This window comes from Megalops cyprinoides, chromosome 21 (assembly GCF_013368585.1).
Source record: "Megalops cyprinoides isolate fMegCyp1 chromosome 21, fMegCyp1.pri, whole genome shotgun sequence".
Lineage (NCBI taxonomy): Eukaryota > Metazoa > Chordata > Actinopteri > Elopiformes > Megalopidae > Megalops > Megalops cyprinoides.
This window is the reverse complement of record NC_050603.1, coordinates 10,202,583-10,216,745: the sequence shown is the minus strand read 5'-3', so window position 1 is coordinate 10,216,745 and position 14,163 is coordinate 10,202,583. Positions and strand designations below refer to the sequence as shown.

General features: G+C 46.1%; 1 protein-coding gene across 1 annotated transcript in view; it reads left to right on the top strand.

Moving 5' to 3' along the window:
* The window catches only part of LOC118769142, a 43,248-nt gene extending 29,410 nt beyond the window's left edge, over positions 1-13,838 (top strand). Inside the window, exons 46-74 of the mRNA XM_036516159.1 lie at positions 539-643; positions 899-976; positions 1,301-1,396; positions 1,686-1,766; positions 2,295-2,372; positions 2,743-2,876; positions 3,324-3,419; positions 3,876-3,933; positions 4,102-4,182; positions 4,346-4,429; positions 4,766-4,810; positions 4,910-5,017; positions 5,147-5,242; positions 5,874-5,945; positions 6,249-6,382; positions 6,532-6,660; positions 6,944-7,001; positions 7,394-7,474; positions 7,601-7,684; positions 7,922-7,996; positions 8,209-8,301; positions 8,467-8,615; positions 8,905-9,030; positions 9,459-9,516; positions 9,721-9,807; positions 10,814-11,837; positions 12,602-12,656; positions 13,342-13,392; positions 13,641-13,838. Of these exons, the coding sequence (XP_036372052.1) occupies positions 539-643; positions 899-976; positions 1,301-1,396; positions 1,686-1,766; positions 2,295-2,372; positions 2,743-2,876; positions 3,324-3,419; positions 3,876-3,933; positions 4,102-4,182; positions 4,346-4,429; positions 4,766-4,810; positions 4,910-5,017; positions 5,147-5,242; positions 5,874-5,945; positions 6,249-6,382; positions 6,532-6,660; positions 6,944-7,001; positions 7,394-7,474; positions 7,601-7,684; positions 7,922-7,996; positions 8,209-8,301; positions 8,467-8,615; positions 8,905-9,030; positions 9,459-9,516; positions 9,721-9,807; positions 10,814-11,837; positions 12,602-12,656; positions 13,342-13,392; positions 13,641-13,652 (3,428 nt within the window). The 3' untranslated portion in view covers positions 13,653-13,838. The remainder of the gene's footprint in view (positions 1-538; positions 644-898; positions 977-1,300; positions 1,397-1,685; positions 1,767-2,294; positions 2,373-2,742; positions 2,877-3,323; positions 3,420-3,875; positions 3,934-4,101; positions 4,183-4,345; positions 4,430-4,765; positions 4,811-4,909; positions 5,018-5,146; positions 5,243-5,873; positions 5,946-6,248; positions 6,383-6,531; positions 6,661-6,943; positions 7,002-7,393; positions 7,475-7,600; positions 7,685-7,921; positions 7,997-8,208; positions 8,302-8,466; positions 8,616-8,904; positions 9,031-9,458; positions 9,517-9,720; positions 9,808-10,813; positions 11,838-12,601; positions 12,657-13,341; positions 13,393-13,640) is intronic.
* The last annotated feature ends 325 nt before the right edge of the window (positions 13,839-14,163 follow it).

Genomic DNA, 14,163 nt, shown 5'->3' with positions numbered 1-14,163 from the left:
AGTGAAGTGGAGCTCAATTATACTTACTCTTTTCACCTTAAGTGTCTGCCTTAATCTTTTTTCGATTAATTCAGATTAGACGAGCTCAGCCCAGCCAGCGTACCCCCTAGTAGTCCTTGTTGAACCATATGAAGCAAGACCTCAGTCTGTGAATTTAACACTGATCTGGGTTTTTGCATCACCTGACAGTTCATCTCCTGTAAATCCTTATGCAGTCTGTACTTCATGAACGAGTTTCAGATAGTGCTGTCTGAACCTACTTAAGATCTTAGTTGGAACAAACAAGCACTCTGTACATGGGAGGATTCTTGGAACATGTTTAGGGAAACGATAGTTCGATCAGTAGCTTGTTTTCCTTTCACAGGGGGATCCTGTAACCTTGTATTGTAGCCCGTGGTTCAGACCATTACAGGTTGTGGTCTTACTCTGAAAGAGTGGTTTCTCTCAGCTGCTGCTGCCCCCTGCAGTACAGAAGGAGCAGGTTTCTTGTGTAGAGTTTTCCCAGATATTTCTCTCTGATTTTCATTATGTTGTCTAGCTACCATGAAACAGGAGAAATTGGAGAGTCAAATGTCCTGTGAAGAGAGTCAAGAGTCCCAGTGTCCTGAAGAGCCTGTACAGGATCCAAAGGACACAGAGCCGGGTAAGCAGGGCTGGGGTAGCACTGTGGGGCAAGGGTCAAACAGCTGGGCCTGGAACCAGGAGGTTGATTTAAGTATTCCAGTATTGTATGTAGAAAATGTTATGCTCAATATTATATGTAAAATGTGTATAATACGTAAAATATAACCTATATATGTCACCCCAGATAAGGGTGGCGGTTCAGTGCATTGCTGCCAGGTGAAAAACAGTCGTCAGGTCTGTGTTGTACTTACTTTCTGTTCTTTCTTGGTTACAGAGGTTGAGGAGACGGTCGCTACTTTATTAGCTCCGTCAGAACAGAATCAGGATCAGAAACGCACAGACACGGAGGCTGGTAAGCAGACATGGAGAGAAGTGACCAGGTTTGAGGTTGCAGGTTTGAGTCCCAGGTGGGGCGCTGTTTTAAAATTTAGTAAGGTACTTAATCTGAACTGCCTTAGCAAATATTGTGATTTTTGTGTATTAATGGATATGTAGATTACATTACATTGTTGTCATTTAGCAGGTACTCTTATCCAGAGTGACAATCTGAAGTTAGGTGGTATTGATCTATTGCCACTCTTCAGTTGCTGACAATGGAAATAATCTGGCTTGTAAGAGTATTGGACAGTAATGTGTTTCACATAAATGTCTTCATGATTTTTTTTTTTCTTTTCAGTTACTGCCACAGAGGACCAGAGTCAGAGTCCAGGGCCTCCAGAAAAACACGTCCCTGATTCCAGAGGTGCAGAGACGAAAGCGAATGAGAGCGGAGGTATGCAGCTGCCAGACACCGTTAGTGTTTTTTTAATGAGCTCATGAAGAATGGAATGGAGTGGAAATGAGTTGGAAGTGAATTTCACACTTGGCTCAGACAGAAAAGTGTAACTTGCCTGGATTTTAATTCAGAGATGCTGGGAACGTTCGACACCAACCTCTACAAAGTCACAGATTATTTTCTCGCCTGAAGACGTATTTACCAGCTAATGTTGGCTGAAGAGCCTGTTATGTATCATTATGATAATTGAACTCTTTATCATTTCTGCAATCTTATGGCTTTCTAGTTGCTGCATGTGAGGAGGTTCGCTGGCAGGTGTCTCCTCACATCTCTCTTCAGTGCCCCCGAAACACCGCCACTAAGAGGGGTAAGTAGGCACAGTAGGCATTCCAATGAAAATTTGCTCTAATGCAAAACAAGTTTATACTGGGAGTTTTTCCAGTTGCTTTGTCAAAGATGGAAATGCCAAACGGAACGCCCCCTCTTCAGATTCGCTTGCACTTAAAACCTAACCCAAATACCTGATTTGTGTCCTCAGACTTGGGTTGTTGTGTTAATGGAACTGAAAGAGGAGGCCTGGCACAGTGCCAAAATAAACCGCGTAGTCTCATTAAAAATAAAGTGGCTGGATGCTACTTTAGATTGCTAGCTAGATATCAGTTGCACATTATCACTCTGAGAGAGATTGGGGCTGGGGGGAGGAGTAGACATCAGACATCCTTTCATAGCTGACTGGATCTGAAAATATCAAAAATGAAAATGAAGTGAAAACTTTCAAGCTTGATATCTGTAATCTGTACTTTCACCAGACGTTTAAGTTATAAACTCCTGTTTTATAACTGTGCTTTAAGCCTGAGTGAATGACCGGTCAACTTTTTTGTTTCCCTGTTCACAGCAGCAGTTCCTGTTGGTGAGAGTCACCTGGCAAAATTCATGCTCCCATTCCTGACCAACAAGCCCGAGCCCCTCGTTGGTCAGTTTCACAGCCAATCATGTTATTCACATTCCAGTCTTCTATTAGAACCCTATCCAATCAGTGTCACGATGCTCCTGGCGCATCAGCGTTTGGACTGATGGCAGCTGAATGGTTTGCGTGAAAGGTTGGGCTTATTTTAACTGCATTTAAACTGGCATAGCAGTTAAGATGTCAAATATCTCTCCAGCCCGTTCACTTTGTATGCAAGTATGTGAGTGCATGTGAGCTCACTGTGGTTGTGTGTGTGTGTGTGTGTGTGTGTGTGTGTGTGTGTGTGTGTGTGTGTGTGTGCGCGTGCATGCATTCACGTGCATGCCTGTGTGCTCGCACTGTGATTGTAAGCCAAGCTCTGTGGCGCCCTCTGCAGGTCTGAGGGCTGTGGTGGAATGCCGCAGTTTTAAACAGCCGACCTTCTACCTGTGCCTTACCTGTGCTGAAAAGATCAACAAGAACCAGATGTGTAACCACATTATCAGCGGCCGCCATCAGCACCGTTACATTGTGAGTGTGGTATCACTGCTATCACTGACCAAACGTAGGGGAAGTGTATCTGTAGAGCAGGGATTTGCATCTAGAGTAATTTGATATTCAAATGCTTTACAGCTACCAAGATCAAATATCCAAATACAGTATGAAACTGCAGTTTGTTTTGTTGAAAGAGAACTCCCCAGAAAATGAGTCAGACAGGCAAACAAGGGCTTCACGATCATTCTTGAATGTTGTTTAACCTGGCAACAACCTGACCAAGTTAGAAATGCTGAGTAGACCATGCCCTAAGGTGATACTTTACTGCTGTACCCTTGGGCAAGGTACTTAAGCCACAATCGCCTCAGTAAATATCCAGCTTTATAAATGGATAGCATTGTAAAGAACTGTAACCCATGTAAGTCACTCTGGGTAAGAGCGTCTGCTAAGTAATGTAATGTAATGTGTGCTTTCTGTGGGCAGGAGTCCCGGTACCCCAAACTCCTCCCACACTTCGAGAAGAACCCCGCTGATGTCGCGTGGTGGGTGGAGGACCGTGAGAGGATCTGGGATGCCCAGGTAACTATGGGAGTGATGGCAGCATCTTAGATGATCAGGTAATCATGGGAGTGATTCTGGAATCTGAGATGCTCAGGTAATTACAAGAGCAATGATAGAATTTGGTTTGGGCTCTTGCTTTCAAACTCAACCTCCATACACTGCTCCGAAACATCCCACATCCCACCCACTCCATTTCCTATTACCCAGATTAACCTTTATTTATTCAGGTAAATCCCACTGAGATAAAGATCTCATTTTCAAGAGAGACCTAAAATGTACCAGATGTAACAGTGGCAACTATGCCACAGACAGGGAACCACCAGCGAGAATGAGGGTATATAGTTAAACTGATTGGATCACATTTATGTTGTTCTTCAAACATTTGGAGTAAAAATATAACGTTTTTCTTTGTCTGTCTGTCTCTCTTGCCTTCTGTCCGTGACTCTGTTTCTCTCTTTCTCTCATGACTGAAAGGTGATGAAGTTGGATCTGAAATCGTACGAGCAGGTGGCGTCTGCTCCCTTCGACACTGGTAAATTACAGTTTTGTCATTGCCTTTCCTGTGAGATTTTCAGCTTTTGTGTTTTTTCTATTTTGTCTGGTATTCCGTTTGCCTAAATGGTGCTGAAGAAGAAATCTATGGTACAACAGAGACTGATTTGCAGTGACTCTCTTTTAAACCACCCGCATGCCTACCCAGCTCTGGGCAAACTGCAGGCCATCCGGAGAGAGCAGAACCAGGGTGACCTTCGACCCCTCGTGAGCCCTGGAGAGAGACTGGGTGAGTGCATGGCCAAGGAATGGAGGATACATGTTCCCACTCAGGGGAGAGTGACCACATACAGAAGTGGAAAGAGGTGTTAAGATATTACTTTGTCACTTAAAAAGAACGAGTGTTAAATTGTTATGTTATATTATTTTATTTTAATCTGAATTTGTTGTAGTCGTTGTCCATAAATGGCGGATCCTGCACCAGGAGGCTCCACAGAAGCCCCTCCAGGAGCTGGACAGTACACAGTCACAGAAAGGTCAGTAAAGCTGTGATGAACCACAGCAGTGGAGCATGCTGGGAGTTTCACGAGGCCTTGAATGATGAGACACTCAACAGCATTTTGCTTTCCCGGTCTTACTGTGAAAGGAAAATGACAGCATAGCCATGCCAAAGAGTCCTGGGTATCGCTGTAGTGTTCTCATAAATGTGAACTGTTACAGCAGGCAGCTGAAGGAACTGTTCTGTCATAGAAGCTGAGTTTACAGACAATAAACACTGCGGATTTTTACATTTTTTATATAGGTGTATGTGTGTGTATGTGAGAGAGAATTTAATGCTGACGTTGAATCAACTGTTGCTGTTTGTTTTGAAGTGGATTCCAGTGAGGAGAAAATCCAGCACAGAGTGACTTCCCCAGGTCAGATCCAGGATCCAGGCTGCATGTAGAGCTATAATTGGGGTGGGAGGGGGGTGTAAAACGGTGATTTTATTCGAAGAGATACGCTTTGGTTTTCAGATATGTCATCTTCTCATCAATCGGCCTCAGTCAGTGGTAAGAGGGTTCAGAGTCCCGCTCCTGCACAGAAACCGTCTCTGAACGTAAAGGACACAGAGACACAGAGGGGTGAGAGAATCTCCCGAAATAATGCATCGGGTAGTAATGCATCAGTGAAAAACCCTCATTTATTGGAGTGGTTCCAAGTTAAGGAGGAGACGTAGTTTCACATCCATATTTTTCCCCTCCGTTTCACAGAGGAGTATTTGTATGTGGATGAAGAGGAAGCTGCTGAGCGTGGAGGGGTCTGGCAGGTACCTGTCAGGGAATCCCAGGGTGCTGAGCCAACTAAAGGTGGGTGACATCAGAATGACATCCCTGTGAAGGGCAGCGCCAGGCCAGCTGCACTGAAGTGACAGAATGACCAGAGTATGAGGAGCAGATGTGGCCTCCCACTGTATAGCCAGTTTTTCCCTTTTTACTCTAGTTGTGGTTAGAGAGAGGGCACTTCTAGGGCCGGTGTCTCCACAGGAAGCCTGGTTGACTTTAAACTGCATGGAGACAGAGAGGGATGAGGGCAGTGGCCATGTAGCCACAGGTTAGACATGTCAATACATGTCCACTGAACCAGGTACTTTTACCTGCTCTTTACAAAACGAGATCCGACACCACTGTCACACAACTGCCATGATAAAAGTCAGGAAACGTGAAGCCATTGCTGACAGGTGCATTATGGGTCGTCTGTTGTCTTCCTAAGGAATGGCATCACTCCAGGCGTCTGTGCTGTTTCCACCGGGATGCCCTGTTCTAGGCAAATAAACAGTGATTAAGATCGCTGCTTAAACCAAATGAAATTCCAAACAACTACTTCCAGTCTTGATCAGAATGAAAGGATCTATGATTGGACTCCAGTGGGTGTTTTTTTGGGAGAGCTGTTCAATATTGCCTTCCATAAGAGTGGATTTTGTTGTTGTATATACTGTAGAGAGAACATTCCGACCCCCGCCGGACCTGCGGGGCTATGTGGAGGACCCACAGCGGTCTCAGCCGGTGGTTGGTGAGTGTTTCTTCAGCTGTTATTTCTGTTTTCTTTTTAAATTGTCAGTCCCAATCTGATGTCTTTTGATGTATGACAGGCGCCCCACTCCTTATGAGTGTAGGATTCAATAAGTCTGTCTCATTGTTAAGAATTGCTCTTAAACGTACAGCAGTGGTAAGCTAGGGTAGGGACGGTGAGTGTTGCTTGGTGTGCGTTCTGATCTTCTGATCTGATCTTTTCATCTCAGCGATCTCATACTCTCATGCTGTGTGTGGTGTTTTTGTACTCTGCTCTGAGTGTTACATGTGCCTCTCCATACAGGCCTCAGCGCTCTGATTGAATGTCGCAGCGAAAGTCAGCCCCCGCTCTACCTGTGTGTGGCCTGCTCCACGCTGCTGAGCAAGACCCTTGTCATCTCTCACGTCATCAGCCGCAAGCACCTCCTTTCCTACCTGGTGAGTAGGGCGGGCTCGAAAAGCTCCGCCTCTGATGCGCCAGTTGCGTACAGCGTTTGTGCGTGTGTACGATCTGCGCCTGTCTTTTCCTCACATTAGCAGCGTATTTTTGGTTTTCATTCAGCGTGTGTGGTATTTGCTTCTTGCAGAAGGCGAAGCGTCCAGATCTCTACTCGGGCTGGAGTGATTCTCAGGACTTGGCCAAGATGTCGAAAGACCTCATGGAGATGGCAAGGGAAGCAGAGCGCGAGGAGCCAGCCAGGGTCAGGGAAATCCAGGTACTGCTTGGAGACCTGTTGTCGATTTCAGTCTTGTTTTGTTTTTTTTAGGGGGAGGGGGTTTTTTTTCTCTGGGGGACAGTGTTGGGGGGGTTTCTTTGAGCAGGAGGGTATTCCATTTCATGGTCTTGGGTTTTCTGGTCCTCTTGCTTGGATTTATCATGCATGTTTTAATGTGTCAGTGTATTGAGTAAACAGATCAATGCCTCTCTCCGTTACCACAATGTAAAGCTTTGAAAAGATCACTATTAACCTGATTTCATGCTGTGTGTTCCTCTGAAAGGAAGTGTCTCTTGATTCAGCGGCCTACGCAGAAGTGAAATCCATGTCATTTGACAAAGGTAGATTTGAAAGTATTTCTCACAATTCCAGTGAGAAATGCGTATTGTCTGTATTGTTTGATAGTCTTGTGGCTTTTGCAAGTCTACTTTCAGTTGTAAATCAAAACCATATCTTACACACACACACACACACACGTATAGTGTGCATGCGTGCGTGCATGTTTGTATGTATGTATGTGTGTGTGTGTATATATATATATATATATATATATATATATATATATATATATATATATATATATATATATATATATATATATATATAAACGTGAAATCCACCTTTGAAGATTAGCTAAGCGCCAGTTTTATTTCACTAGAATGTCAGAGCAGCAATACGAGATTTTTAAACTTGCACCTCTAACTCTCATTGTCCTGCTTTCTCCTGCTCGCAGCCTTGGCCCTGCTGCTTATGATCCAGAAAGAGCAGAACAGGACTGACCTGCGACTTTGCATCACTCCTGAACCGAGACGAGGTGAGGGGCTCCTCGAGTCTTGCGTCTTTCCTCGTGTTTGTCCCTTGAAGGACGTGCCGTCTGAACCTTCTTGTTTCCATGCGCACGATGAGTCAGATTTTCCTTCTCATTCACTGTCTTTGTCAGTCACTGTGAAACAGGAGACCGCGGAGAGTCAGGTGTTTCCCGAAGAGCCCACACAGGATCCAAAGGAGGCGGGCACACAGCCGGGTAAGCAGGACAGGGGTAGCAGTGTGCAGTCGCGGTCAAACAGCTGGATTTGTGTCTAGGGGGTTGCTGGTTTGAATCCCGGTGGTGGCAGCACCGATGCTGTGCCCTCACAGTGTGCTTGGCCTGAAGTGCGCCAGCTGTTTACATTGAGCGTGTTCAGTGTAAGCTGTGCGGACACTGTGCAAGTAGCATGTGACCCCACTCACTGTGTAATGCAGTCTGATCTGTGTCTCTCAGGCACTGTCAAGGTGGATAGGGACCAGCGGCAAGCGGCGCAAGAGCCCGTCCAGCACCCAAAAAGCCCAGAGCGAGGTGGGAGCAACCATGTGATCGGCGAACCATTTCACGCTAATCATTTAGTGTTTTGTGAGGCCTCATTGTCATTATCAGTTATCCTCAAGTGGAGGTGTAACGTGGTGTAACTATGGTGTAACTCTGATTCAAAAGTCCGTAAATCCCTTTAGAACCAGTCTTCGCGTGCATTTTGCTGAACTGGTTTCTTCTTTCTCCTATGTGTGTGTCAGAGGGCGGTGTCCGTGAAGAGAAGCAACCCCCAGTGCAAATGGGATCCCACCACAAGTGTCATTCGGGTTCAACAGTGAAGACACCGTTGATTGGTGAGTGCCACCTCAAACAGAGTGTGATGTCATAGTCTTCAGCGTGTAGGTTTTTCTGTGCTGGTGTGTAAAACCACATTTAAAAGAGATGGAAGATGAACGCTGATGATGAACTGATCGGCCTTCAGCCCGCTTTGCTTTGAGCTGTCTTGTGGGTTTGTGCAGGTCTGAAGGTGGTGATTGAGTGCCGCAATGTGGAAGGACAGCCGCCCGCTCGTTTCTATCTCTGCCGGGCCTGTTCTGACAAGCTGACCGGCGACCAGCAGTCAGTCAGCAAACACGTCGGAAGCCCCCTGCATCAGTACTGCTACATCGTGAGTGGCCGTGGCTCAGGAGCCCTGCAGACCGGTGATGGGCTAGCGAGAATCAAGGGCTGCTCATTGGGCAGATCTGCTGTGTGCTGTCCAGTCACTGGCTTTTGATAAGGCAGAACAGCTGTGATTGGCTGAGATCGAGAAAGCAGTGACTGTCACACGCATTTTGTGCTTCATGGACCCTCTGATTTAATGAATACTGCGAATAACCTGTGTGTGTGTGTGTGTGTGTGTGTGTGTGTGTGTGTGTGTGTGTGTGTCCGTCCGTCCGTCCGTCCATGCTTTGCAGAAATCCCATCACAGCAGACGCTTGGAAATGGAGAAGAAAGCGGGCAGTCTGACCTGTGGGCTGACTGACCTAGTCCAGTTTGTAGCGAAAAAGCTGGAGGAGGAAGAGGGATCTGGCAGCATCCAGGTGACCTTGAGAAGAGGTTTAAAAAGCACCTTGTTTACCAAGACAAGGGCAGTGATTGTTTGGGCGTCCAAATAAATATTTATCATCATGTTCCATTTTGGTATACTTATGCAGTCTTTTTTTGAGTGGTGAAGAAACTGCAGCTTTCAGTTGTTGCCACCACAGCAAAAACTTAAAAACCCAGATATGGGAACCAGTCATACTCTCATCCTGCCACTAGGGGGCAGTGCCACATTGCACTTGCTTGACTCCCCAGAGAGCTTGTCACATTCCTGGCAGAAGTGTGAAATAATGATACTGAGATTAGGTATTCATAACCTGAGATCATACTGAAGAGTAACCCAAGGTGTTCTTGAAAGAGCTGTTCAAGATGACAATCAGAGAATGATTTAATGGGATTAAAGCTGTTATTCTGCTTTCTGTTGTAGGTTATAAATATGCCTGAGGCCATCTTTAACAGACTCATCAAAGGAACTTATGAATCCTGTAAGTGCAGCAAGCAGAACTAAAAACTTCAGAATGGATTTTCATCAAAAAATAGATTCACCTTTCCAGAATACCACTGTAGTTTGTATGGCATACATGCAAGCTGTAGTGGTTTATCACCTGCATAGCTGGAGCTAGGTGCCATACGCAGCACAGACTGAGAAGAGTGACCGTCACCTCTTCCGTCTTGTGTTTTGTGTGTAGGCATGAAGATGCTAAAGGGTTGTGACGGTGTGGAGGAGAGACAGACAGGCAGCTCACAAGGAAACGGAAGCATTACGCTCCACACAGGTAGGTGTTTGTAGCTCTGTCTCTTACCTTGTATTTGTAGTACGTTTTTGCCTAGGTAGTGTAGCAGCACTTTATTGTCTCAGTGACTGTATTTGATATATGTAACCTTAGATCAGATTAGTTCTGTCTCGCTACGCCAACCTTGTGCTAAGCTTCAGCACTATCTGCATTGTATGACCTGTACACATTGTGCCTTGTGCCTGTTTGCCCACTGTATGCACTTTTGTACGTCGCTTTGGATAAAAGCATCTGCTAAATGAATAAATGTAATTGTTATGTAAATGTTTGTTTGTGGTTGTGTGTGTTTGCAAGTACTTGTGTCTTTGCCAGACTGTATTGCATAGATCGTTGCATGAACTATGGAACTTTCTGTAATGGCTACATTCCCTAGTAAGGCTAATGAATTTGCAAATCAAACGTGGGTTTTGTTATTTGCTGCATTAACACCCCCCTCCCCCAAATCCTGCAGAAACGGGTGCAGAGACTGAATATGTGAAAAGGGGCTTAAGTGTGGCTCTGTAAGAAAGTGAACTGAGAAGTATTTGATTGGAAGCACTATATCAATCGTTTAGAAATGGGCTTTAGGCCTGTTGGCTTGTGAGGTTGGTGCATCTGACTAAACACTTTGCCCCAGGTTAATTTACAAAAAGGTTTGTTTCCAGAACATGAATTGAAATTAATCTGAAACTCCAATAAACATGTACATGCTCACTGACAATTGTAAGGTAAACCACTGATAATCATCCAGAGAAAAGCAGCTGTAGCTACCCTGCATGTGCATGTTCTGTTCTGCTGACCCTGACCTTGTTTTTTGAGTAGCTGCTCTTTGTATTTGTGCTCCACACAGGTGTGCCTTGCTCTGTTAGATGTGCATGCTGTAGATACATTGATTATAATTCTGGGGAAGTCAGAGAACATTGGTGTGATTCAGCTTCGCTGGGATAATCTTACTCTTTCAATTTGTAAAAAAAGCTTTTCTAATCAGTACCTCTCCCATACCTCACAGCTACAAGGGGTTCAGGCCGGACTCTGCAGAGGTCAGATTCTGGATCAGACACCAGTTGCAACAGTCCAGTCAGTCAAGGCCCGCCCATCAAGTCCAGCAGGCACCCTTTGGCAAATATTAGAAACCATAAAGAGGGCTGCCAGAGGCCACGGTCTCCTGGAGATGTGGCCACCCACCACCCCTTGATCCCTAGGGGTCGTCCCTCTCCTGACCCTGTCCCTCCACATCGACCAGGCCATCTCTCGTGCAAAGCCAGTGAACCCCAGTCGAGGTCCCCTTGCCACCCCTTGGTCACCCACAGCCCCCCCAGACCAACCAACACTCCCCTTGACTCTCTGTCCTATCGCCCGGATGGAATCACAGAGCCAGCGGGCACACACCACGCCTCTCCGGCAGTCGGCCCCTCTCATGGCACGGACACCAGGAGATCAGCTGCCATCGAAGGCGGGGCCCAGGGAGCGCAGATATCCACAGTGCCCCTCCTGTATTCCCGCGCAGCCGACCGGCAGCTGACAGCAGGGGGCGCCGTGAAGCAGAAATTCCACAGAGAGAGGTCGAAGGACGACCACCCGTGGAATTACGAAAATCGGCAGTTCAGCCCGGACTTCAGCGAGCCTGGCGCCGGCCCGCAGGGGAAGCGGAGCCGTGTGGCTTGCGATGGGAAAGGGAGTGCTCAAACCGCCCACGTCCCGCAAGTGGGCGCTGAAACACGGAGAGCCTCGGGAGGGCGCTGCCGCGGCAACATAGTCATCGACTCAAGGACTGCGCCTGGGCAGGAGTCCCTGGCGTCCCAGGGAGGCCACGGGCGAGGTGTGAGGGAGCCGAGCAAGGCAGTGTGCGGTGCGGGTGGCCACAGCAGGACGGGGTGCCTGACGAAGAGCAGGCCCTCCGAGGACCGCACAAGGAGGCCCACCCCTCCCCTGTCCTCCAGCTCAGGACGGGTCCTTGAGAAGGTGTCCGTCTTGGGCAAGAGACTCCGCCAGAGCTCCGAGGCCCAGCAGCAAGCGGACAGCAAGCCCTCAGAGTGAGTGGGTGATTGGAGAGATCAGAAGGGTTTTTGGCCATGAGATTCTCTGGTCTTCACTCCTTTCTGTCTTTGTTAAAGCGTGCTAATGGAAGCTGTCCTCTTTACTATTTAGTCATGAAAATTCATTAGCAGTTAGGCCTGGGGTCTGTTTTGAATGTGATTGATTTGGCAATCATATAAGTGACTGATTTGAATCAAAAGCAAACCAGTAAGTGTCTCACTAGACAACATCAGCAGTGGCAGTAAGCACTTAAGTTACTGTGTGTACATCTCAGGGAATGGTCAGAGTGGTCCATAGAGTGAGATTGATTCAGGTAGTTAGTTAACAAGGACCTCTTTGCCTTTGTCTAAGTGTTGCTGCATTAGTGAGCAGAAGGTTGCTGTTTGTCCTTTTTTATGTGCTTAACTGTTTTCTGTATTAACGTGGAACCTACTTCAGGAGTTGATCAGGATTTATTGTGTCGTTTTTGTAATATATACGCAGTCATCAGCCAACGAGAGCTGAGTATTCAAGCCGTGTTATAAATTTTCATAGATAAGGCTGGGCATGTTTGGAGGTGGCTGAAGCCTATTACCCCCCCCCCCCCCCCCCCCCCCCCCCCCCACAGCCTGGTTTGTGTATTTATATGGTGTACAGTGTGTTTTGTAATTTTAGTATGGTGTAACTTTTTGTGCCGAGTTGTGAAAGTGCCTGAGTTGTGAAAGTATTTGGCTATAACAACTCTTGATCTTTCCCTCCATTTTTCTCCTCTGCCTCACAGCTCTGATTCTCCCCCAGTGAAGATTCGAGGGCTGGACTGTGGTGACTCAGTGGAGGTAGGTTCAGGGACAGATTTTGAGGAAAAATAAAAATATTTATGTCGGTGTGTGTCCATTATCACCCAAAATCACAAAAAGAAGTAATCGTAACTGCTCTAGTCTGGGTGGCTAGACTGATTCTAGAAGTAATTCCCTTTCTAGCTATGGAAGAGAAAATGATGTAGGATTGATTTGGATTTCTTTACCAATAAAATTATTCCACCGATAAAGGGATATGGCCCATTGAAACATCACAGAGGGGTGTTTTCCTGTAACTCTGTTTGGGGCCCTTAGCACCCCTACTGGAAGACCCAGTTAAGGTGTGTTATGCAGCACATTCTTTCAGGTTTATCACGCTCATTTTTGGATAGTGCCAACATCTGTTGTACCTGGGTGCTCCTAATCTTTATTATGTGATTCTGGAACAAAAGGCAGGTTAGAGTCTGAGCCTTGACAGGGTGCTGAGTAACGGGAAGAAAGATCTGGCCCCAGCGTAATCATGACGTGTCATGTTTCACACACTAAATGGGTTCTGTTACGGTCATTGTGATGCAGAGAAACCCTGCTTTGTCTAAAGCAGCGCATAATGTACATTCTTAACCGTCATATTGACTTGCGATTGTGAATATTTATGCCATTCGGGGGGGGGAGAGAGAGAGAAAGGGAACTTCCCCACTCTCAGTGTGTGCATTTCCATTCCCAGAACCCGGCTGTAAAATTACTGACCTGCTGGAAACAGATCACGGGAGGAGAGGTGAGCCCAGTGTCCGTAAATTACCCAGCCCAAAAGCACAGCCTGCCAACCTGCTACCCTTCATCTGTCCTAAACATGAGGTCTTTAAAGCATCGGAACATATGATGCATGAGAATTACAGAATATGAATATGAATCTGCAGTTTTATGACTGTCGAGTATAGATCAGAGTTGCACCGGAGTAGACAAGGCGATTGCTGCGTTGTTGGTGGTGGAGTGTGTTGATGAATTACTGTGTTATTTCTGTAGAGGAGGGCGTGATCCTGTTCTCCCAGCTCCACAGCTCCACGTCCCCTGAAGGCTGGGATCCATCATGCGGATTCGTGAGGGGGAGAGGAGAGACAGCATCAGCATTCCATAACTTGACTCATATTGGTGTGGGGAAGAGAGGCAGACACCATCCCTTCCCCCCCACAAAGTCTTCCCACATTTTTTTTTTTTTTTTTTTTTTTTTTTATGAAGTCACTGCTTAAAACCAAACCTGACCAAAGCCTTTCATTTGACCTCTTCTGTTGATTATCCTCATAATGCAGACAAATCTTTTTGTGGTTCCTATTTTTAAACATTTTTAATGGTGGAATGTATTGATTTAAAGATTATAATGAGTTGTCTTGTCTTTGTTTTCCTTAACAAAATGAGGTTCCAGTCTTTTCTTTGGAGAACATTTTGTGTTTCTGCATACTGTATAAATATAAATTGAAGCATTTACTTATAAATGTAAAATGTTTTGATAAATAAATTTTGAGCTTGGTCTTGATGTTACCTCCAGATC